This window comes from Anabrus simplex, chromosome 9 (assembly GCF_040414725.1).
Source record: "Anabrus simplex isolate iqAnaSimp1 chromosome 9, ASM4041472v1, whole genome shotgun sequence".
NCBI lineage: Eukaryota > Metazoa > Arthropoda > Insecta > Orthoptera > Tettigoniidae > Anabrus > Anabrus simplex.
Window position 1 is genome coordinate 105,842,399 of NC_090273.1, and position 26,093 is coordinate 105,868,491.

At 38.0% G+C, this 26,093-nt stretch overlaps 1 protein-coding gene across 1 annotated transcript in view; it reads right to left on the bottom strand.

Moving 5' to 3' along the window:
* Positions 1-26,093, bottom strand: part of LOC136880889 (medium-chain acyl-CoA ligase ACSF2, mitochondrial) — a 196,648-nt gene that overhangs the window by 131,195 nt on the left and 39,360 nt on the right. The window contains exons 4-11 of the mRNA XM_068229164.1: positions 25,867-25,962; positions 25,604-25,752; positions 23,521-23,689; positions 23,290-23,397; positions 16,129-16,277; positions 14,081-14,222; positions 11,394-11,504; positions 9,333-9,462 (exon numbers count right to left, since the gene is read on the bottom strand). Coding sequence (XP_068085265.1) covers positions 9,333-9,462; positions 11,394-11,504; positions 14,081-14,222; positions 16,129-16,277; positions 23,290-23,397; positions 23,521-23,689; positions 25,604-25,752; positions 25,867-25,962 — 1,054 coding nt within the window. The remainder of the gene's footprint in view (positions 1-9,332; positions 9,463-11,393; positions 11,505-14,080; positions 14,223-16,128; positions 16,278-23,289; positions 23,398-23,520; positions 23,690-25,603; positions 25,753-25,866; positions 25,963-26,093) is intronic.

A 26,093-nucleotide genomic window follows, 5' to 3' on the forward strand; every position in this document is an offset into this window, starting at 1 on the left:
TTCAAAAGAGTCAAGCTCATATATGATTGCCTTGCCACATTTCAGAATGTTGCATAAACAGCCATAAACTCTATGAAAATCACCTGGTATGAGAAAAATGAAAATTTATGGTCACATTAAATGAAGCTTAAGCAAGGGGTGGATTGTTTTGTTTCTCAAAGGGATTGCTGTTACAATGGGAAACTGACTATTTGTTTTGAAGCTAAAAATAATAAAATCACTTTCCTATATTATCAAGATGAAAATTCTGACCCCAGATTATCACACTGAGATCCTGGTTCTCAGACACAAACCAACTCTGGATGCATCAAGATAAGGCCTCTACTCGAATATATGCTGGTCTTTTAGGTGACATTCCAGTGAAACCTCTTGATTCCTTCCCATGGATTTTGTGCAGTAGAAAATTGTATTACAGACTACCTATGGGCAACCTGTAAAGAGGAGTGGGAACTTCTGAACATGATCATACTTTGCAAGAGCCCTCTCCATTGAAAACTGCAATGCAAAGTGCTAACTTGTGTGAAGGGAAACAAACAGAACACGTTCAGAGGTAGAGACATGGCTTTTCGTGTGGTAAGACTCATGTCAAGTTTGTTACCAGAGATTGATTCAGTCCTTTCTTTGCTACAGATTTTTGAGAAATGCTTGGGTGTTTGAATATCCTCCCACTGGAATTCTTTAATGAGCTGGAAGCCAGCAATATAAAGCTGTCACATTTAAACACTCTCAAATGTCTCCATCCCTATTGAGATTGAACAGATTTTAGTTTGAGGTCATATTATACTTTGCTGATAGTACTAATGAACTTAAATAGTTTTGCATTTATGTGATAACAACATTAGTATAATACCCTAATGTTTTTTGGAGTGGCTTTAAAAAGAAATGACAAATTATCTAGCTCTCTTCACTCTTTGCAACAATAAAGAAAAGAGGCTCAAAAACAAAACTGTAATGTAGTAATTGACAAAATCCTTCGATACCCAAAAGTTTTATCTAAAATAGCAATAATCATGATCATTATCTGAGCTTTCAGTTAACTAAGATATGGTAGTGTTTGTCCACATTACCTTGGACTATTGGTGTTCAACTATACTTGGTTGCATAGATGCAAACACAAAGAGACTGAGCCATTCTACAGAACCACCATTTGTTCCTGTATTTCTGAATGATTACTTAGGTCAGTCTCCTTCCAGCTTCTCAAAATGTATATATGGTTACATATAACATCACACATTTGTAACAACTGCAATACTTTCTATTTCATTTTACTGTAATTTGCCATGTTGTCATTCACAGTTTTTTTTTTTTTTTTTTTTTTTTATGTAGGTACACGTGAATCTTTGGTTTTCTTGGCAGTTTCTTTTCATGCAGTTTGTACCATACAGATGCACTATTTAAAGTGAGCCATTCTAAGTGTTCTGCTGAAAAAAAAAAATAATATATATATATATATAAAGACATTCACTCAATTGATTTTCAGTTTTCATCATACTGATTTAGTTTAAACATAAGGCATATCCATAAAGAAAGATTAGCTGTTAAAATAACAAAAATACACACTCTCTATATCATTGAAAGTATCCAGACATCCCTCTACATACGAAAATTAGAGCCTAGACGTCACTACAATCGCTATAAAAGACAGCCGAGGGTTTGATGTTATTCAGTGCTATGAGACACTTGCAGAATCGATGGAGCAAGGGAGTTTAGAGGCCGATTGTGGAATGATTATTGGTTACCAGTCAGAGCCATTTCCACCCTTTTCAAGTTACCCAAATTGCCTATTGGGGGATGATGATGATGATGATGATGATGATGATGATGATGATGATGATGATGATGATGATGATGATGATGATGTTTGTTGTTTAAAGGGGCCTAACAGCTAGGTTATTGTCCCCTACCTATTGGAGGCATGGTTATGATGTAGAAAAGGGATTACACAACCACAACAAAACCACGAACAGGTAGGTGACATGTGTTGACTGACTGAGAATTGAAGACAGTGGTATGAGAAAATTGCATGACAATATGTGATACTATCACCTGTGAATTCCACAAAGCCACTTCGCAAAGTTAGCACTCTAACTGTGTGCCAGACGATGTGAATACTGATATTCTGCACTTTCGCTGGTGAACGCCAAACGCTGTGTTCAGTAGTGCAAAGAGCATTGCCACTGGTCTGTTGACAGCTGGAGATGCATGATTTGGAATGATGAATCATGCTATACCAAGTGTCAGTAAGATGGGAGGATTTGGTTGTAGCGAATGCCAAGGTGGACAATACATGCCAACCTGAACAATGCCCACAATGCAGAAGTGGGGTGGGTGTGAGGAGTACTTCTCATGGAAGGAACTTGGTCCTCTCATGGAATTATATAGTCGTTTAGACCAGTTTGGTATTGTCTAGGGTAAAAGAGCAGTTCGGAGATGTGTTTCAGCATGATAATGCTCCCTGCCATAAAGCGGGGTCTGTTTGGGGACAATAAAGATCTGGAAATGAACTAGCCAGCCCAGAGCCCCGGCCTCATTCCTATCGAACACTTCTAGAATGAACTAGAATAGTGATTTCGTTCCAGACCCTGACGACCCACATCATTAATTACACTTGCTACAGTCTGCCATTCCCTCGGAAAGGTTCTGACACTTAGCCGATGGTCTCCCTTGCAGAGTTTGAGGTGTAATAAAGGCCAAAGGTTGGCCACCTCATACCCACTAATGGGCAGTATATCCAAGGAATACTTAGAGGACAGTTTCAAGGAGGTGTCCAGATAACTGGCGTAGCCAAGAGGGGGGCCCTGCCCCAAAAATATTTCCTGAAACTAGAGTGAAGATCAGCCGTTGTTTTACGTACGGTACGAACAACTTAAAAACGTACGCCGAAATGTTAAGTTGATGTAGCGACAAGAATCTACTAGCAGGGCTTAATAGGGCCATACATAATTCTCCATATTTGTACTGCTTGAATGAAAGGAAGACACTTAGGATTTTGATGCGCGGGGATATTTCCCTGTAGAGGCCTCAGTATTGAGAATGTAACCGTGTGTTGACAAATGTCAAGACATGAAGAAAGGGGCAATTATCAGGGGATTACTCAGTAGGGGACCGGAACGTGACCACCGAGATAACGGGGTGCCACATCCAGAAACAGTTGCAGGCTTACAACATCGTGTCTGCTTTTGCATATCTGTTCCAGGAAACAACAATATCCTAGGGATCTTCGGGTTGTACCGTGTTTGAGAGATGTGCTGTGTTTAAGTTGCAGCGTTGGGAAGACTGTGACAGGATTGTGAGCTGCACGTTAGTTCCTCATTTTGTGCCATATAAGTAACCTTTTTTGAAGAGGGACCGTTTTTTCACTGAGAAGCCAAAACTATGTGCATCCTCGGTGAGTTATGAAAAAGTTTTTTTACTTTTAAAATAGCAAGACAATCGCGGAGTTGTGCCTAAGTTCGATAGGTAGGCCTATATATTTTGTCAAATGCCCGGGGACTGATTGGAACCTCAAATGGCACCATCAAAAGTGCGGGTAACTATTTTGTAATTGGCGGGCGTGATAACTGAGTTCCAATGGTTCTATCTTTTCATCAGGACGGCCCAGGCTTGAATCGCAGTCGATACATGAAACATTTTTAAAATGGGAAGTCACGTTCTATTGATACGGATTCTACTTAAAACACTAGATCCCGTCCCTTACGTTTCCTTACACTTTTGAGCCAGAACCGCATCATTTATGGTGTTGTATTTTGAGTATCCAACCATTCTTAGGACTTACCTTGTACCTTCAATGGTGAATGAATGCAAAATAATTTCAGTGGGTAAGTCCAGGCCAGTAGTGTGGATAATACTTTTCCTTGGAAGGGGCTGTGAAAATATTTTTTAAATTTTTTATTTAGAATTTGCTTTACGATGCACCGTAGGTCTTATGGCGACGATGGGAAAGTAAAGGGCTGAGAGTGGGAAGAAGCGGCTTTGGCCTTAAGTAAGGTACAGCCCCAGCATTTGCCTGGTGTGAAAATGGGAAACCACAGAAAACCATCTTTAGGGCTGCCGACAGTGGTGTTTGAACCCACTATCTTCTGGATGTAAGCACACAGCTGTGCACCCCTAACCGCACGGCCAACTCGCCCGGTGGATATAAAAAGAAAGCCGGTCCTACTGAGTGCGGTGATGGATCTTCAGTAGATATTGTTGGTTTTGATTGTTACCATGTACAATCATAGCTTCTGTACTCTTAACATACACCGGCTGCATTATTGAAACTGTTCGTAAAATTGATATCGTTCTTCGTTTGTGAGGAAGTAGAATCTTTATTTAATTTGTCTTCTTAAAAAAGGAACCACTTTGGTACTACACTCCGTGAAGGTGACTACCTTCCAGGCCGTACATATTTCGATTACGGGAGACTCAAGGAAAACTCTACTGCACCCAAAAACAAGGTTGTATCCTCCCCATCCCATGCCTTTCTTAACTCTGTCAATGCCGGGAATCGAATGCAGGATGCCTTAAGTCAAATTCGAAAATAAGGAGACCTAAAAGTAACCAGCCACCCCCACGGTGTAGGGATAGCGTGTCTGCCTCTTACCGGAGGCCCCGGGTTCGATTCCCGGCCAGCTCAAGGACTTTTACCTGGATCTGAGGGCTGGTTCGAGGTACACTCAGCCCATGTGTTTATAATTGAGGAGATATCTGACGATGAGATGGCGGTCCCGGTATAGAAAGCCAAGAATAACGGTGGAAAGGATTCGTCGTGCTGACCACACGACACCTCATAATCTGCAGGCCTCCGGACTGAACAGCCGTCGCTTGGTAGGCGATGGCGCTTCGGGGCTGTTACGTCATGGAGTTTGGTTTGGAAAAGTGAACAGAGAAGGAAGCGACACCCCTGCAAGGCTCCTTAGCTTCCAGCTAGTTCTTCTGTTGGCCTCGTGCATTTAGGACAGTAAGAAAGCGTACGACTTAATAAATGCTCCTTATAAAACCTTTGTAAAAATACTAACTGCATCTATTTATTATAATAATCACAAACGCCTTCTTTTCATGTGGCTCGGTTGTGTCTCTGTCCTTCTAAGTCCGAGTTCGCAGGTTCAAATCCCGGCTTGGATCGGTAACCCTTAAAACGGTGTTGAAATGGCAACAGCTCAGTGTCGTTGGTTTCTGACACGTTAATAAAAATTATACATACGAATATTAGCGTCACAAAACTCTAACTTTATACTACTATATTCTATATCCCAGGCTTGCGAGGAAAGTAATTAACAATTTACTTTACGTCGCACCGACACAGATAGGTCTTATGGTGACGGTGGGATAGGAAAGGCTTAGGAGTGGGAAGGAAGTGGCCATGGTCTTAATAAAGGTACAGCTCCAGCATTTGCTTGGTGTGAAAATTGGAAACCACAGGAAAACATTTTCAGGGCTGCCGACAGTGGGGTTCGAATCCACTATCTCCCGGATGCAAGCTCACAGCTGCCTGGCCGTAACCGCGTTGGAAACTAATAGGACAAGGTAAACCCTACATAGCATATGTTGTAACGCGTATTTTTCTTTACCAACTAACAAAATATCTCTACCTATACGCTTTACATTATTTATTTATTTATTTATTTATTTATTTATTTATTTATTTACTTATTAGTGCTTTCAGTACAGTGGCGAAGTTAGGGCTCCAGGCCCTCTCGTACACTTAACCACATACTAATCAGAATCTTATATAAAATACTGAGATACTTAAAATAGTTAAAACTACGTAAATTAATAGAATTGAAAATAAATTTAAATATATTACTTACTAAATTAATATTAGAACTAATTAATATTAAAAACTGTTAAAAATGGCTAATCCTCAGGAATGCACACATTCATACTTCAACCATTCAGTCAGCTGTCCTCAGCAGGTAGTCTCGGCAGGTGACCTTAAATCGATTTAAAAAAGCTAGTTTCTCTGATCTGAACTGGCAGGGAATTACATAATCTGGTGACAGTCACCACAAATTATCTATTAATTTTATTTGTGCGGTGCAGTGAAATAGAAAGAATGAATCTAGAACATGTATTTAAGTTGTGAAATGATGATAAAAAGATGAATTTAGAAGAAATATACATTGGCTGACTTTCAGCTACCACTCTGATCACCATCGTTAAAGTGTGTAGTTATTAGACATTAGCCATGAGACGGCCTGATAGTATGGGATGATATGAACATCGTACCCAATATTGTAAATAAATCGCAGGCAGGAATTCAGTGCTCGTTGAAGTTTAAGTATTTCTTCTCTCGTCATGTCAAGTAAAACAACATCACAATAATCAAAAATAGGGAGAATGAGTGTCTGTATTCATTTGACCTGTAGCTCAAATGGAAATACATCCCTCTGCCGTTTAAGAGGGTGAAGAACTCCAAAAAACTTTGTATGTATTTGTTTCGTGTGATCAGACCAATCAACTGCTTCATTCATCATTACGCCGGGATTTTAAACCGTTTTACTGAAGGGAATAATTCAGTAGGATAGGCGGGATTGCGACATTGTTCGAGCAGCTCAGTAATTTTCGTGATCGAATTATAATTGTCCGAGTTTTTTTCCAGTTTAGTATAAGAGAGCTTCGTTGTGCATATACAGTACACTGAGTCGTCGGAGATCCCTGTTAATATCTTGTCTTGCAGTGTCAATATATGAAGATCGTCAGCACAGAGGTCATGTGTGTTATTTCCTGTCACAGATGGTATGTCATTGATAAAAATACAGAAAATTAGGGGCCGTAGAATACTGCCCTGTGGGGCAACACTAAGTTTCATTTTCCATTTAGAGGCCTTGTTGTTTACTGTTACACGCTGTTGACGGTTACTCAAATAAGAACTAAAAACCTTAAGCACAGTCAGGTCGAAATTTAGCAGTTCCATTTTCTTTATAATTGTCGGAATTACTATAGTGTCAAAGGCGCTACTGAAGTCAAGAAGGATATGTATAGTGAGCAGTCGTTTGTCCATAGCGTTTCTAATGTCTTTAGTAACCTTCAAAAGTGCTGTCGCGGTACTGTGACCCTTCTCAAATCCAGATTGTAAAGGGTCCAAAAGAGCATTTTTATTTAGGTATTCCAGAACTTGCTCGTATACTAAACATTCAAAGTCTTTAGAAAGCGCAGGGAGTACGGACATAGGACGATAGTCAAAGTGTGATTGTGGGTCTAAACTCTTAGGTACCGATACAATATTGGCTGTTTTCCAGACAGTAGGGAAAGTTCCGTTTAGTAAACAGTAGTTCAGTATGTGTGTCAGCATAGGCGAGATAGCACCCATAATGTTATGTATAAATGTAATAGGAATATCATGCACACCTGTAGTCTTTGATTTAATCGAGTACAAAGCCTTTTAACCTGATTTTCTGTGACACTGTGAAATGTGAATGGTGGATTGGCTGGAGGAGAGGGCGGTGAGTCGGTGCAGTTAATTTGGGTAGGTTGATTATTTATTCTACTAAAGTAATCGTTCAGTTTGTCAAGTGGAATGTCAGCAGTTGTCTGTCTCTATTGATGTTTTCCTATTTCCAGAGCTCTAAGCTGGTCCCGTGCACGATTAGAATTTAAGTTGTTAGCTAAATTCCAAAAAGATATACATTTTAAAAATTTCTGATTAACTGCTTTGTGCGATTTCTTAAGATGCGGTTAGATTCAAAGTCTATGTCATCTAGGGTTTGTTTATAATGTCGAAATAACGAGTCACGGTGGGCCATCATTCTCTTGCCTTCATCATCTAGCCACGGACAAGAGGGACGAGAAGCCTGTATGCGACGCGTGTGTGTGTGTACTTTTGCCGCATTATTTGTATAAAATGTCACTTCTTTATTGCTTATCACATGACCATTATAATAACTTTACCGTATTTATTCTAAACCAGAATATTGCATCCTTACTCAAACTGTTTATTCTTGCATTCATTTCACTTGTACTCGGAATATATGAAATACTGCAGTTATGTTGGGATAGGAGTAACAGTGGTAGCCGGGGGACAGGGGGGGGGGGGGGGTTTGTCATCCAAGAAGTCCAGACACCCCAGGAGTTTTAACGAATGTACTTTTATTGAGCATTTTATATATAATGTACATTAATATTAGCGTATGGAGTCCGACTCATTGGCTGAATGATCAGTGTTGAGGCCTTCGGTTAAGACGGTCCCAGGTTCGATTCCCGGCTGGGTCGGGGATTTTAATCACGTCTGATTAATTCTTCTGGCTGGGGACTAGGTGTTTGTCCCAACATATTCATATTCAGACAACATACTACGCTACCAACCACCAAAGAAACACACAACACTGATTACATCCCTTTATATAGGGTTGGCGTCGGGAAGGACATCCGGCCGTAAAACAGGGCCAAATCCACATGTGCGACACAGTTCGCACCCGCTACCCCACAGATGTGGGAAAAGCGGGGGAAGAAGAAGAAGAAGAAGAAGAAGAAGAAGAAGAAGAAGAAGAAGAAGAAGAAGAAGAAGAAGAAGAAGAAGAAACTATTAGCTTCCGGAATCCGCACGAATCCACAACTCTTACTTGGATCCAAGGACACCCATTTCCTTTTTCGGTATTCTACACCACCTAAACTATGGACGTTTGGACACCTATCAAAATAAAATTCTGGCTACGCTACTGGTCCAGATAATTTCAATCATAGAGTGTACATTGGATGTACCAGTATATATTATAAAATTATTTTATTGTGTTAGATTCTTTTTGGCTTGAACCCCTTTCCTACATAGTTTTCACAGTTAACAAGATACTTTTCAAAATAGGTCATTAAATTGTGTATCCCTGCTGTATAGAAAGTTGTAGCTGTGAAACATATGGGAAATTTAGGGATAGAGACAATGTCATCCATGTTTTCTCCTCTTCTTTATGCTCCAAATCATTGCTGATCACTTTTCATCTCAATGTGAATACAAATTTAAAAATTCTTCATAGAAGTTTCTAACCCATTTTACCTTGTGTTGAATCATCCAGATTTCCTTCATACATCTCACATAGTTGATGCTCGATGTCTGCTTGTTTTATATTCCTCATATTCAAGAAATAGACAACAGAGCACATTTGATGATAGAAGACAACTTTATTTATTTGAACAGGATAAATACTCAGAAAACATGCTGCACAAACCATTAAACTCATTGTCTCAAAAATATTGTCTGTGGATAACTAATTAAGGGAGAAACTTATCACACATGAACAAAGTTATGATCAGAATGCTTCAGCAACAGTAGTTGTGAGTGGAAAATACTTTCTGGATACTTTCAAAAAATGAAAGAGTTTCTATCATAATATTTATGGTACTTGCCTGAAGTCATAAGCTCTTGATTTTTGAAGTTTTGTTACTAAGGAACATCTCCTGTAGCTTAAACTTTTGTATTTTTCCAGAAACTGTCTTGGGAAAATCAGTTACAAACCAAATGTACTTTGGAATCTTAAAATGAGCAATCTGGAACAGATAGAATCAACTTGTAAGACACATTTTTCAAGTTGCTCAGTTACAAGATATTAGAATCATTCTGTATTGATGGTTTTCACTTTACAAAGCAAATTTAATATGTCCTCTTATTCAATCCAGACACATCTCCATCATTAGATGGAATAATAATAGCCATACATGTTTCAACTCGTTTGAGCCATCTTCAGTGAAAAAAGGTTAAAGTTTTTTTACATAAATGATGCCAAATAATGTGTTAAAACATAATGAAGAAAAGAATGAAAACAAATGAGACATGATGGAATTAAAACAATAAGTGATTATGGCGAGGTTCTGGGCCTCTTAGTCTAAAACGTGCAGTGGGTTACAGTTAAAAAACGAGGAAGAATTCACTGTGCTGAAATTTAAAATGACAGTCTGTCTTCATTGAGTCACCATCACAAGCAGTTAAGAGGGCAGCAAAAACTTGAGAAACTATGTTTGAGAAGAAAAGAAGTGCCAGGTAAAATGTATGTGTCACATAGAGGAAACTGCCAATGAAGTTCAAATTTATTAAATAGTTGCCCTCTTGAACGGCCTGACCTTCTCAAATTTAGCGGTCCTGTTCTCACTGATCATGTCTAATGTTGGCTCAGCTGCGTTTGCCTTGTTTTTAAACAGTCAAGAAGGCAGCAAAAAAATGTTTGAGAAGAAAACAAATGCCAATAGAGGGGAAAGGATGATAAATCAGACATTTCATGGGGGGATAAACCTCCCAAATCCTCTTCTGTGTATGCTCTTGATGGCAAAAACTAGCAGTAATACAGCGACGGTTTTCTCTCGTGCGTCACAGAGTTATGTCGGAAAAAACATACATTGACGTGTTTATAAAAAGATACCAAGTGCAATTATTCAGTTTTTTTTAAGAAGGCCTTGTCCATGACTGTGAATTCATTCTTTATGAAATACTGTAATATAAATTGTTACCAGTAATAACTTTTTTCTTTTGTACAATTTGCTCTACTTCACACCAACACAGATAGGTCTTATGGCGATGATGAGAAATTAAAGGGCTAGGAGTGCGAAGGAAGCAACCATGACCTTAATTAAAGTACAGCCCCAGCATTTGCCTGGTGTGAAACCATCTTTAGGGCTGCTGACAGTGGGGTTCAAACCCATTATCTCCCGAATGCAAGCTGATAGCTATATGACCTAAACCTCACACCCACTTGCTCGGTCTTAATTTTCATTAAATGACTTATTTCACAATGCATTTCCTGAGACTCTGGCTCTGAAATATGTTGTAAATGAGTCATTTAATAAAAATTGTAACTGGTAACACTTAATATATTATTTCATAAAGAAATTCAAAGTTTATTTCAGATGTTAAGTTATTTTGTAATTTTTTCTTGAAGACAGAAATTCCAAGTGAAAAGTTCTGATCCTTTGTCTCCATTATCAGTCAAATCTACAGTGATCTCTATCCAAATGTTTGTGGTATAATAACAATAGGTGCGGTTAGAACTCTGGCACAAGCAAGGCCGATCCCCCTCACATACAAATTACTCCCTTGACTGTGACTTCGTTCCCCACCAGTATCCTTTTGGCTACTTTTTCTCTGTACTGAACATCTGTTGTTGCATTAACTGCCCCTACAGAACATGACCTGCAATGATTAGTCCACAATTTGTATAAAACTGCATCCAAGTATAATATGAGTATACTGAAACAAAAACTAACATTCTGGCTTTTAAAGGGAGAGAAACCATAGTAAGCAAAATATTGAATTACTGGAAAGAGTAAATGTGTTTATTAATCTGAGCCATAAATTATCTGATAAGAGAGGAAGCTGACTTACCACATAAAATCATGAATTATACAAGAACTTTGAATGATATGTACTGGACATGACCCAACAGCTAAAAGCCTATTTTGAATATTTTCATTAACTGGAGGTTTCTTACCTTTCCTTTGCAGTATCTTCTTACATCATCTTCTGTTACCACATTTCCTTCACTCAGACGAATAGAGGCACATATTTCTTCCCCCATGCGCTTATCAGGTACACCAAATACCTGAAATTAGGAAACAAGCATAGAGTTTTATGTGACAAAAAATATATGTAAATTTCTCCACTACACAGAAAACCATAGACTCATGGATATGTTTTTAGGCTTACAAGATGAGAGAGTGGGTACATATGCTTTTATTATTTTGACCATTATCATCTATTTTGGTCCATATTAACTTTAATCTAATGATCACAACACTGAAGAAAGCAGGTGATGTTATGTGTCCACCTTGTCAATACTAATAAAAAACTATTTAATACATATAAATTAATCTGTCGTACATATTTCGAGAACACCATTACATTCTCTTGATCAGCAACAAAGATTTCACAAAATATTTCACAGACTTGATCAAATTACATCCTACCAATATAATATCAAATATCACAAATCAAAATACAAGAAATGTTATAATTCATCATCTTACAACTCATATCTCGAATGAGAAGGAATTAGAGTGGAAAAAATGAATGATAGAATAGAGAAAAACAGATTAAGATCGTTTCGGCACATAAAGTAAATGAGTGATGAAAGAATGCCATATTTGCTCCTACCCGGCTACAGCTGGATAATGGGGAATTATATGAGATAACTCATATCATCCCCATTAATGGGATTACAACTTTAAAAACCTCAATTGCCAACTGTAAATAAAATCTTTAAATTTATATAAGAAGATCTCTCCTTAAAATATTTTGAATATTCTATATGTCTTTAAAAATTCCATATGTGTTTCAGAAACTTAAGACTCAAATTTCTAGTATTGCTCCATTTTTATTCCTTGTGTGCTGAAATGCATCCTAAAATAGTAAACAACTTGCGAGCCAGGTTGTGGTCAAACTTTCCAGTACACTATGAAACAAACAGAAAATACAATTCAGATTTGCAGGATTAAATGAAAAGAAGACGTTAAAATTGAAGATTAAAATTAAATTAACAAATACAGTACACTTTCTGTGTGGCTGCTTGTTTACAAATCATAAATCAAATACATACAGTCGACCGTGAGTCATGAACCAACGTGATATTGTCTCAAAGAACATGCAAGCCAGTTTGTTGCAATAAATCCAAAAACCAAATCAGCTCCACAACTTTCAGAAATGAAAAGAAGACTAAACAAAAATATAATGACAGGCTTACTGCATTGCTTCTTGTTTACGTTTCAAACCAGAATCGTTTAAAAAACAGCTGACTTGTAATTTGAAAAAAAATGCAACCTTGCCTACCTGTATTGGTGGGGAAGGGGTAAGAAAGCAGGGAAAAGGGGGCTGACATAACCACTGCTGGTTGGCAAGGACATGAAGATGGGAGGAAAAAAGTTTGGAAAAGTTCTTTAAAAAAATGGGGATGTGGATTGAAACATTCCTTCATTGTTTAATTATCTTTATTCTTTTCTTTCCAATGTATGAACTCGTCAGTTTAAATAATGAATTCTCCTCATGTGATAATTTGTTTAGATTCAATTCATTATTTTGTTTCTGGACCAAATAAATCAACAACCTTTCTAAAATATCCATATATTTACAACTTTGAACTGTGTGCAAGGACCCTTCATGTCCTTTTTTCTATATCCGTAAATTTATGATTACTATGTGAACACGGTAAAACATAGGAGATACTCAGATCTGTGTATCCATTCCTAACTCTTTGTTTGTTGGTGGCTCGAAATGGTGGCACCAGGTTTTATGACGTGTTACAATTTGCTCTAATAAATTATGTCCGTCCATGGGATATCGCCCGTGAGGTTCCAGCCAGATCCCCACCTATACAGCTTTCTGTTCATCAGTGAGGTGCCGAGATATTTGGACCATAATTTCCGATACCCCAATTCTCCGCACACGATGCTGCGTATGAATCCACTGAGGCTGATAGCCGTTGACAGCTCTCATGTTTGGTGGTGATATAGTGGTAATCCTTCAATATCATGTCAACAGCAGTAATCTTTCCCTGCATCAGTACAGGCACACATCCACGTAGTGGAAGGTCCTTTGTGCATTCCCACCCACCTTTTAACCCAGCACACAACTTGAACTCAGTGCTTTACACCATATACGACGTGCATTCGACAAATGATTTCACTTGCTGAATCACCTCCTTTTGCACCCAGCAGACATGAGACTCAGATTGACCAAATTCTGTGCTGTTACAACAAACACCATGTCATGTAGTGCTGCCACATTTTGGCTGCCACATCAACTACTGGCAGTGTTGACAGATTTGTCTGTGTTTCATCTCAACAACCTTTATACATTTCAACAGCTTACACCTACAATGGAATGTCACTTCTTCACCCTAGAAGTTGTATGCTCCCGCCAGCAGACTGTCATCAAGGTCTTCTCATCAAGGTAGTCTTCTGCCAATAAACTGCACATATTCTGTTCAACTAGCCTTTTCCTAACTTACCTGCTGTTTGTCACTCAGTACTGTCATGGATAAGGCAAAATGTAGAATATGTATAGATTCTAATATTTTATGTGTGTCTCTTTCATGTCTTTCCTCATGTGAGTTGCTTTCCCTTCTACAGCATATCTTTCTTATCCATCTCGATTTAACAAGTGTAAAAAAAGAACTATTCTTACCTGAACTTCTGCGATAGCTGGATGAGTCTGCAGATACTCTTCAATCTCCTTTGGGAAAATATTTTCTCCTCCTCGGATTATCATATCCTTGGTGCGACCTACAATCTGACCATAACCATCCTCTCTAAGTACAAACTGGTCACTAAAACAAAATTAACCAAATAATAATAATAATAATAATAATAATAATAATAATAATAATAATGATGATGATGATGATGATGATTTGAAGCATGTGGCAGATAAAACCCACAAAACAAGACATATCTAATCCTAAAATTTAGTCTACTGAAAACACAAAAGGCAAATAGTAGGTCAAATTTTTATTTTCCACAACAAAGTGTTCATTTATGATCTATATGACCATAAGAACTCTGCTTGTGCTGTCAGGTGATTATATGCAGAAAAATTGCCAGGTGTTTTAGCTCTAAGTTGAAATGCAATTAATAAATTAGTTAATAAATATCACAACAGAGAAGTGCTCACGATAAGATGCAAAGAAGATGATGAATAATGCTCACAGAATAAGGTCTTGATCACAAGGCACTCTGGCATGGAGAATTCTTCAACAAATCTCTTGGTGATCTTTCTCAGCAAAGAGAAATTTCATATTGTTCTGTAGGATGGGCTACAACGTTATGTGGGTAGAAGTCCTATAAATTTACTTTGGTGCACAACCTGTACGTGGTTGTGAATGCATTTTGGATCAACTGTATGGCAAAGAAATTGATCTTTATCTCATTGTATGTTTGGATCAGGCATAGTTCCTCTTACATAGATATGTTAATTTGCAAAACTGTTGAACTTGGAGTGCTGAAAAATCTCCATAAGGAATCTCTTCGTGATCAGAAAAAAGAAGTGTGTTGCACAGGTAGGTGTGACAAAAACCCAATTTTATTTGAGAGGAAACAATTAATTGTGTAAAACACCTTGTAACTTTATTTTTTTGCTGATTTAATTGAGAGAAAACGTCAGTTCTTTGTTTCTACAGCAGAACTTTGCTCATACAACTAATGATTCACTGCAGGCAGTTCATGAAATTTTAAAAGTAAAATTATCAGCAATAACTAATGGTTCCCATGATTCCCTGATTTAAATGTCCGATTATTATCTCTTAAAACATCAAGTTTATAAGCTAAATCATTCTTTAGACCAGTGGTTTCTAAAGTGTATGTTCTGGCTCACAGGGATATCACCAAACTCTACCAAGAGTGTTGCATAGAGGATACTGAGGTCTGCATACTTGGTGATAAATGACAATGATAAAATGACAACATAAAATAGATTATCATTTCCTATCAAGGAGCCCAGTAAATTATTATTAACCCATTTATGCTGGTAACTGTTTTTGTCACTGTTTGAATTTACACATCATATTTATGACTCAAATATATAATGGTCCATACAAATGTTGCATCATTGTATATTGGGTGGTTACGATTAAACTTTTCCTACTTAACTGTCTCTATGTGGAAAGTGAGCAACTGCATAAACAGGCAACTTAAAACGAACATTGCCAAGGGCATAGGGAACAGAAACAATGAATAAGCAATCCAATGAAACACTTTTAATGCATTGCCATTTCATACGATGTCCCTGGTTTTTGTGAACGTAGTGTCCAACACATTACGAAGTTTGCTAGAAATGGTATTCATCTGTGTCCAGGACAGTCTGAAAGTACAGGACAGCTTGCTACTCAGCTGCACGAAGCACGTCCATTCATACGCCTGATATCTCTCTTGATATGCTTCTCTTCACATCGACACATTTGGGAACATTCCACTGATAAATCCTGCCTTTCAGCTATGGTGAATCATGCAGATCTTGTAGCCAGTAATATGGACATTATTCCTACCGAGTTTGGTATGTGTACTACAAATAGTTTCCAGTCCAGAGTGGGTTAAGTAGGGAATGTTTAATTGTAACCACCCTGTATTTTATCTGGTGTAGTAGCACTAGTAGCAATTGTTAGCTTTTAATATAAAACCATTAGGTGTTAGTTTCTGCCCATGTTCTATATCTATAAATTTCTACAGATAATGTGTTACCCTGTTTTAAGCCATCGGCCTTCACCATACACTTCCTTTGTTTTCTCCTCATCACCCCAGTAGCCCAGCATAGTAAGGTAGCCACGAATCCAAAGCTCTCCAGGCTGTCCCATAGGTACCATTTTCCCATTTGCATCAACTACCTTTGCCTGTAACATAAGTAGATGTCTTAAAACTTTCTTTCCAGGAAACTGAATGAATGAATTATTATTATCAACATCATTTAGAGAGACGATGAAAGGTAGTCTTCTGAAAACAGTAAAAATTTCACATAAAAGATTAAGGATAGACACTAGTGATTACGGTTTCATCAGATCAGTAGGTAACCAATACTCTCTGAATTATTTATTTATATACTTATTTATTTGTTTATTTATTACATGAGTTTTAGTGCAGAGAGTATCCGAGTACATGTGCAGGTCTTTCTATTTGACGCCCATTGATGACCTGCACATCTGGATGTGTAATAATGATGATGATGATACTAAGGTAGGGAGAGGGTGAAACCCGGTGTCAGCACATAGCCTACTCCAGTTGGATAACACCAAGGGGTATGCTCAAGGCGTAACATTGCCATCCGACGGACAAACACCAGTAACAGCGTCATTAGCCCTTACTCCATATGAATACTGCAGAGGGGTTTGGAATTGAATCTAGGCTTTCGGCAAGCAATCTAGGGTAAAAGTTCAGTAAGACTTACCATTTTCCAGCGCATGCATCTAGTCGCGATTGCACTGTCATTTGTTTCTCTCTCGCTCGCGTCTTGTGATGGGCATGATCGTGCGGTGGCAGGGAGTAAAGAATACAGGAAGCTGCCCGCTACACTACTCTCTGTGGCTATCACTTGAAGCCAATGGCCACGCCCCCCATGGTTCGCATAACATGGCAGATCTTACGTTGTGGATATATACAAACTAGACATTTTCTCGGGAGTAAGAAAACTTCGAATCGCACAATTATGTATAGTCGTTTTCAAAATAACTGTAACAAAATTCTCAGGCCAACAGACCTGTTAATGATTTATTACTAAGCTCTACAGAAGGGTTTCTCACGACTTGCAGGCTTAAATCCACTCTCTCACTACTTGCTGTACTGAGTATCTTGAAATTAGGGGATGCAAATCTTTAACAGATATTGGTAAAGGCAAGGAGTAGGCTATTAATAAGGGCATACAGCAATCTGAATGCTCGAGGGGAATGTGCAATAAATTACCAGACTGGGCTTGGCTACATTGTGGTGGTGGTGATTATTGTTTTAATAGGAAGTACAACCATCAAGTAAACCATCTTCTATCAACACGAAATCACAGGGAAAAAATGGAATGGGTCCAACACTTTGAAAAATAAAGGTATGGGCCAAAGAAAGAAAGGGCCATGAAGGGTGTAGAAATGAGACTCCCTAGGCCTCCACACGTAATACCTTCGGGATTGGAAAAGAATAATTAACCAAAGGGGGATTGCATAGAATAGGTAAAAATGAGGAGCCTATCACAGGTGGAAGCAATGCAGGACTCAGTTAAGGGTTCCGTGGTCGACATCCCACACTCCCAAGTTTAGAGCCCGTTGGGCCCTTTTAGTTGCCTTTTACGACAAGTAGGGGATACTAAGGGTTTTTTCCTATGGTCCTTGCCAACAACGGGAAACATATTTCAGAGGTGGTAAGTCTAACCTAAAAATTCTTGCAAAATGTGGACGGTGCTTCTGGGATTCCGAAATACTAGCACAATAACAATGGAGGTAATACAATATAGGCCTACTATACTGCATATTATAAGCCATACTTAGAATCTTACCTATGAAATGTCATTCCAAGAATATTTTTGGTTTTCCGGTTCGTACAACCGTAAGCAAAACATGACATTATAATAGGCACAACACCAACTTAATATTAGTATCTCTTTTACAATTTAGTGTGTCATACAGGGTTCATGTCTAAAAATTTCCCGCAATTAGAATTTGCATTCACCATAGTCACTTCAGTGAGCTGTAATGGGTCTGACTGTCAAAAATCATGCGTTCTAGCGCCTATCGACCATGCCCCCTATGTAGAGAGCACTGTCATTGGGCTTCACTCTCAGAGCTCGAAGGCATCTCCCTGTATTATTTATTACCTGTGTGGTGGACAGAGCTGCCAACTGTTCATATAAAGTTTCTACCCAATCTAGCAGTTAGAAATTGTATACCACCACCTCTCCTACCCTGCCGGCAAACATCTGATGGGAAATAAGTTTTCTATCTATGGGACTCGAAATGGCTAACCATGGTATCAGACCAAATAAACTTTATGCCTTAACAGTCATGGCCCCACCAGGCCATCAATCTGGTGGAAAGCTTGAACTAAGTTGCAGATTCACTTAATGAATATTTTAGGAGGAGAAAATCCATAGCATGCCACGTAGGCATATAAAAGAATGCTACAGAACATATAAGATGTTCATTTGGTAAACTTTGTTCTGCATTCTGATCCGTTATTTACATCAAGTTGCCCATTTTACTATTATGAACACTGACTGTGGTTACTTACTGAAGACCAAATGGAATGTCAGACCTTTCATGCAAATTACCTACACAGCATCACTTCAGTAACTTCCATATCAGCGGTCAAGATGCTATTGCTTTTGTCATTATATTTATTGTAGTCATTCATGTGACAGTGTTAGCATGAAAAGATCAGAATACAAGCATGCAAGTTTTGGGGGAATTTTACAGTATTCTAATGTTATACAATGAACTGTTGTACGGAGCCCAATAGCTGCAGTCGCTTAACTGCGGCCAGTATCCAGTATTCAGGAGATAGTGGGTTTAAACCCCACTGTCGGCGGCCCTCAAGAGGGTTTTCCATGGTTTCCCATTTTTACACCAGGAAAATGCTGAGGCTGTACCTTAATTTAGGCCACGGCTGCTTCCCACTCCTAGTCCTTTCCTGTCCTGTCATCATCATAAGACCTACCTGTGTTCATAAGAATAAAGATTGGAACTTTCCACCTAATCAATGCTACGGTATTCTTTATTATAAGGCACTTAAAATATTTTTACATTGCAGTACTGGTTTCGACCCTATGTGTGGGTCATCTTCAGCTGCTGGAGAACCTTAGTCTTATTTAAAATAAGATACAATATTAAAACACTACTTATTCTAATTTAAATGCTATTCTCTAAATTACATTGATGTGTTGTAGTATTAAAATATATTTAGAAGAGAAATCTAAAAGTCTAAAATGTTCATCAGTTTGTTATAATGTCACTGATCTTGACATTCATTCACATACTCTTTCATTTGGTTACAGTGTTACGATGTTGATACTCTTATTATACGTTTAAAAACATCTTAATACTAAGTTAAAAGGTACGGTTTTTTGTAAAACTTGCATCAGTAGGAAGTTTAGTAATAAATTATCATATGTCTTGATGTGCTTGTACAATGAAACAGGTTTGAGTCGTGTGTTTTGAGTAAATTAATTTAAAATCTTCTTTTGGTTTGCTCAGGGTCAAGTTGTCTTTGTTTGATGTCCCATTAACTAAAGTGAGAATGTTCCCTTCTTCATAACTGATCTGTTGGACTGTGTCATATTATCTAAGTAGAAGAAAGAAAAGAGTTTTACTGTTAGAGAATGTCTATGGAACATGTTATAAAAATGTTGCATATGTGTGTTACTTACTTGCTATTTTGGCCTGTCATTTGTGTGATTGTCGGGATTAGGTGGAAAGTCCAGTCTTTATACTTGTGATCATTGGAATTATCAATACGGAAAATGAAGTTAATAGATTATGAGACCTATCTGTGTTGGTGCGATTTAAAGCAACTTGTTAAAAAAAAAAAAAAAAAAAAGAACTGTTGTGAATGGTCATTTTGGACATATCTGGGTTATTTTCTTTCCTGTTGGTTTTATATCAGGTGCTACTCAGAATTTCTGAGAAATTTCTCATAAAAGCATGACTACTTATGTTAACCCCTAATTTCCACCATCACCTTCAAAGTAATCAACATGGGCTTGATTTTCCCATTTTTGGAAGCACTCACAGCCATTTCAAAATTCCCAAGAGCACAAGAACACGATGTGTGTTCAGCATCTCCTGCAAACCTGCTTGGTTCCCTTCCTGGAGTCAAAATGGCACCCTCTCAGAGCTTGAATTTAATTTTGAGGAAGACGTAGAAGTCACGGGAGGCCAGAACAGGCAAGTAGTGGGGATGGAACAGTGGTTACGTTTTTCCATTGTCGTGATGTTGTAACCAGTCCCCATTGTTCCACATTCCAGAATATTTTTGCCACACATCTTTTTTCGTTTGCCTTAAAACATCTTTGTAAAACTTTCCATTGACAGTCTGATGCGGTGGAACCAACTTCTTGTGCCAGTTCCTCCAACGTCAAATAATTTATCAGCATTGACTTGATGTTATTACAAACTTGGCACACTTTAAAAAAAAAAAAAAAAAAAATAGAAGCCTCAGCTATAGTTTTATTGAGCCTGAAGCAAAATTTAATACAGATTTTTTGTCCTGAACACATTAGCTGCCAAGCTACACCCCTCTCCTTAAGCACCAAATTGATTTTAACACAGTATCTTCATCATATTAGATATTCTGGATAGCACCTTATACATATTAGTCAATAATCACATGACATAATTAATAATCCTTCAGTTTGCTATGCTAGCAAAAAGCAAAAATAAATATCCTACAAAATACTCACCTCAGAAAAAGTGTTAGACCTCTTAGATTAGTGGGACACTACAACCAACTACTACAACCAAGCATAAATTATGAGAGGACATACTTTCTATAACAAATAACATGATTGCTTTGAAGAATTCACTCAAATCTATTATTTTGTGAAGTGTATCCATCTATTAAACCTGAAAATCACAATCTGCATCTTAGTATCTATCTACACATTTTTCATTCTGTGTCTGGAGGCGACAGCAAGCCTCCTATATGGTAATGCCATCTCTCAGGCCAGGAGATTTGTAGTGGTGAAGGAGATATTCAGAGAAGGTGAAGGGGTTGGAGGCTGTGGCCTGTACTAGGAAATGTCCTGGCATTCGCCTTAGTGCAGGAGAATGGAAAAGCATGAAAAACCATTCTCAGGACAACTGACGGTGAGGACCAACCCCTCTCCATCTCCTGAATACAGAGGAATAGAGCCATGGTAGAGCCCACAACCACCTCTCCTCTACTCAGTTGGTCGGACGGAATGCAGAAACCTACTCTGCATCTGCTGACGGTCTTAGTATGGTGTTACTCCACCCCATATGTTGAGGCATGCTGTCCTGCTGTCCACTTAGTGGATGAGGCTGTCCTGTTCTACTCTGTCTCAATCTTCAAGAGCAGCCCTTGGGATGTCCTCCAGGGTGAGAGGTGGACCTGTATTTCTTCACACTGCCTGTTTCAGCTGGTCCCAGGATTGTTAAATTGGATTCATGCCAGTAGACACCATGGATCATTCTATCCAATTGATTTGGACCTCCCTGAGCAAGATGTTAACACAATGGAAGCTGTGTGCATGTGCACTGCCATCCTGGAGAACGTATCTGATCCCAATACGTTGTTGGTATGGCTGAACAATGGGCTGGAGGATTCAGTCCCAATGTTGTACACTTTTCATAGTTCCCTCAACGACGATGAGCGGTGTCCGACATTCATACATAATGCCAGCCCAAAATATGACAGACCTGCCTCTCTGTAGGATTTGTGGTATGGTTTATATGACTCAACCGGTGTTACTTTACTCTCTCCACACCCTCTTGTGATGACATTCAGCCATCAGACAAATTCTGCACTTATCAGTGAAGAAGACTTGGATGCCATGATGTAAGGTTCCAGTTCAAGTTTTCCCTTACCCATCTACCGGGTGCCACATTGTTGGAGTGTATGTGCAGATGCTTGTCAAGGAACTTTGGATTGTCTGAGTAGATACACTCCTCACAGTTGCAATAAGGAAAGTATTATACAGCCTTGTTCCACAGTCTTATCGGCTCCCACAAGCCAAGATTTGCAAGTAGTGGACATCAGCTTCTGTTGTTGACTGCGGGCAACCACTGCAAGAACCGTTTTGAACATTTTGAATCACACGATAGCAGTTTTACGTCCTAACAACTTCACTATGGTGTACACCAACCAGATGGACAATTTTCCTCACAAGGAGACCTTACTGCTGCATTGTAACAGCATGCATATGATCAAATTCTGTAATGAGGGATCGAGGTAGGTATACTCATTGAACAGATGACAAAATTCATTTGTGAATGTTGTGTTGAAGGGTTCTAGTTACAGTGCACTCTTCTGGACTGTCCTGAGATTGCACGTCTTATTTTGATATGCACCTAACAGGTGATGTTACATTGCATTCTGATGTATAATTTTTGTTTGTTTTTGTTTTTGTTTTTTCTAGTTGCTTTTTGTCACACCAACACAGGCAGGTCTTATGGCGACGATGGGACAGGAAAGGCCTAGGAATGGGAAGGAAGCAGCCACGGCCTTAATTAAGGTGCAGCCCCAGCATTTGCCTGGTCTGAAAATGGGAAACCACAGAAAACCATTTTCAGGGCTGCCAACAGTGGGGTTCGAACCCACTATCTCCCGGATGCAAGCTCATAGCTGCGCACCCCTAACCGCATGGTGATGTATAATTTTAATGACACTCCTGTCTCAGTGGACATCCTTCAGGAGCACCCAAGATATAACTTGTGCAAAACGCTTTCGTTAATTTCTCAAACATTATTCTTTACATTAGGCATAAATGTCTGGGGTAACTTGCTACTAGGAATAAGTTAAGACTCACAGAAATGTCTTCATATAATCTGAAATTACAGTTAATTCAACACACTGTACAATAAATTATTGAATCTTGTGATCTCTATTCATTGTTTAGTTTTGTACATCTGACATAAGAAAACATTTGTATTAATAAACCAGACAGCTAGAAGAGTTACATAAAATGTTCTCTTTTAGTGTGGTATACTTTGAAACTTTCCTCCATGCTGACAGGTTAAGATACAACTACTGTTCTAATTATAACCAGGCTTATCACACATGAACTGTATTTTAAAATATTAATTTTCTATTAAATAGTTATTTTAGGTAACTAGAAGCAAATTACTAAGAGTAACTACAGTACATTAAACAAATATGAGTAAGTAAATTATTGAATATTCTGTACGGTACCTCAGAATGGTCCATGACTTTACCAACTGTTGTTGAACATACAGCTGGAGAGTCATCAAGGGCTGGAGTAAATGATACTGGACTTGTTTCTGTCATGCCATATATAGTCTGCAAAGAAACATGAGTAACTTATACTGAATGGATTTTCTCACTATCCATTTCAGATTCACTTGTTGGAAATTTTATTGTAATATTTCATTTGAAGTATGGAGTAAAAGAATAAAAGCTCACAGTTACTCGTTTTGGTTTCAATACATCTTCAATCTGTTTGTACAGATTTTCTGGACAAATGGCACCACCAGTAACCACAGATTCAAGTGAAGGTAAAGTGGTCTTAGTTTCTTCAAGTTTTGCAATAACATCCACATACATTGTAGGAGTCCCATACACAACTGAACATCTGCAGACAAGAGAGGAAAACTTCAAAATATGTGATCCAGAAAATCATATCTACGTTGCTAATAATGTTACTATAGTACTGCAAATCATGTGAACTACACATGCCATTTTGAGAGGAGGAGATAATGCTAATGCATCATTCTTTGTCTTTAAACATGTTGAAGACAAGTAAGTGGCTTCTCACCAAAGAAAGTTCTGTTATATACTCCTTCAATGCAAGGACATTCATCATATTTGTGAGGTGAACAGTGATTTATAAGATGGGTTAGAAACTGTAACGGAAGATATGAAAATGTGCAGCAAATGATAGCTTTAGGAACAAATTATATTGCAAAAAAGATTGGCAATACAAAAATATTGAATATTTCCTAAACTCTCAGTGTCAACTATGATTCATCAGAATCTTGGCATGTGTCCATCTGAAATAATCATACAATGACACTGAGATTGGCCATAAGGTAAAAGTTCTGAAAAACTAGAAACACATAAAAGACATACAATCAGCAATGTTAGAAGTTAGCTCCTCTATATTTTCTGTATCATCTATATATTAAAAGAGTTTACTAAAAACAGCTTTGGCAAATCCATCCATCCGTTCTACTGGACCAATTTGCTTCATTTGTTTTATTATTTTATTCTCTCTGGAATTACCTACCGGTGAATCATGAGACACAGATAGGTCTGTACGATCATCCAACTTTGAGTAATCATAAAATCAAATCATTAAATGACCACTCCAATAATTCCAGGCAAAGGCTGACCCTAACCCGCAATACCTTCTGTACTTAGCAGGTTGCTAAGCGACTAACACTTTCATTAATATTCTTATATATGTGATTTTCACCCTTAGTAATGTCATTGCATGCAGCCATGATTGATTACTACCTGTCAAGTCAGAGATTACACACTTTCTCTGATCGTGGAAGAATACTATTCCCTGTTAGATTCTCTTTGATTTTCTAACCTTTCCAAGCTTCCAGATATATTCAATACATGGCAGAGCATTCCTAATAACTTACATGCTGCTAAAAGAAAAAGGTCTACGTACAAACAGACCCCATCATGACATACACATTAGACATTATCTGGGAACACCTATCGAAGGATAAGCTAGCTACACTAGAAAGAGTGAAGGCCATGTATTTTAAAAAAGATCTGTGCCTGGCAAAAAAACGCTCCTTCGAGACTAATCTATGAGCTCACAAGACAACCGTTCCATATAGAAGAACTGCGATTAAAAATACCATTGCCTTCTATGACACTATACCAAGCTTTACATCAGGAACTGCAGGATAAAAAATGCAAAGACATGGATAGATTTTTACTTAACCGACGGCATGTTGACGTCAGAATGGATGAATTCTGACTATGAACTGCAGCATACCATAACGTGCTTCTTATTAAATGTTCATAAAACCATTGAAAAGGGCAGTCAAAATAATATGACTGTGACAGGCATTTCAAGAGGAGTTATCTGACCTATTTATAATGAATGCTGTGGAGCACCACAGGTCCTCTGGTTTTCTTAAAAATAATTATTTGAAGGCCATAATTCTCTATTTAATGAAATAAGAGAGAGTGTATGAACATTATTTGCAGATCTGTGACAAATAAATGTAACAGAGCACAGGTGAGATATTTGAAGGACGTACCATTCTTAAACTTTTTTTTTCTCTCAGTGTTGTAATTTTAACTTTACCATCAATCTATTGTAAAATATCAATCAGAAGTTGTCATTTTGTTCCTTTAATTTAATTCTCAAAACTAAACCCCTAAAACTGTTTGTCAGATTCAATTTTTAATCAATAGCTTGCTGTTCATAAATTTCATCTTTAACACTTTTCTACTGATAAGTAACCTATTAATCTATATGATATTTAACGTATAGCCTATAGCAATAAATGGAAAGCTATACTTCTCTCGGTTGATGCTATCGATGCTAGCTTCAGGAACAAATCTTGGAGCAGGCAGTACTAATGTACTTCCACTGTGCAAGCCAGTAAGAATTCCTGCCACATTACCATAACAATGAAAGAATGGCACCTGGACGCAAATCCGATGATGCTATAATTCAGAATAGAGAAAGAATAATATTAGTAGTGGATAGGAACAAACAAATCATATATAGAAAAAAAAAATGTTTGAATATTCAAGAGAATTCTTTCATAAACACAGTACCTTTGAGTTCAGGCCCAGGTGCTTGGCGATGTAATATCCATTATTGACTACATTATGATGACTAAGAAGTGCTGCTTTAGGCTGACCAGTTGTACCCTGTAAAGCCAACAGAAGACCATATTTTACATATATTTATGAAGAAAGTACTTCAAGACAATTAATTTATAAAATTAGATGTAGTTGTTTATGGCCCTGAATGGATTTCAATAAGAGTTGGTTTGTGGCCC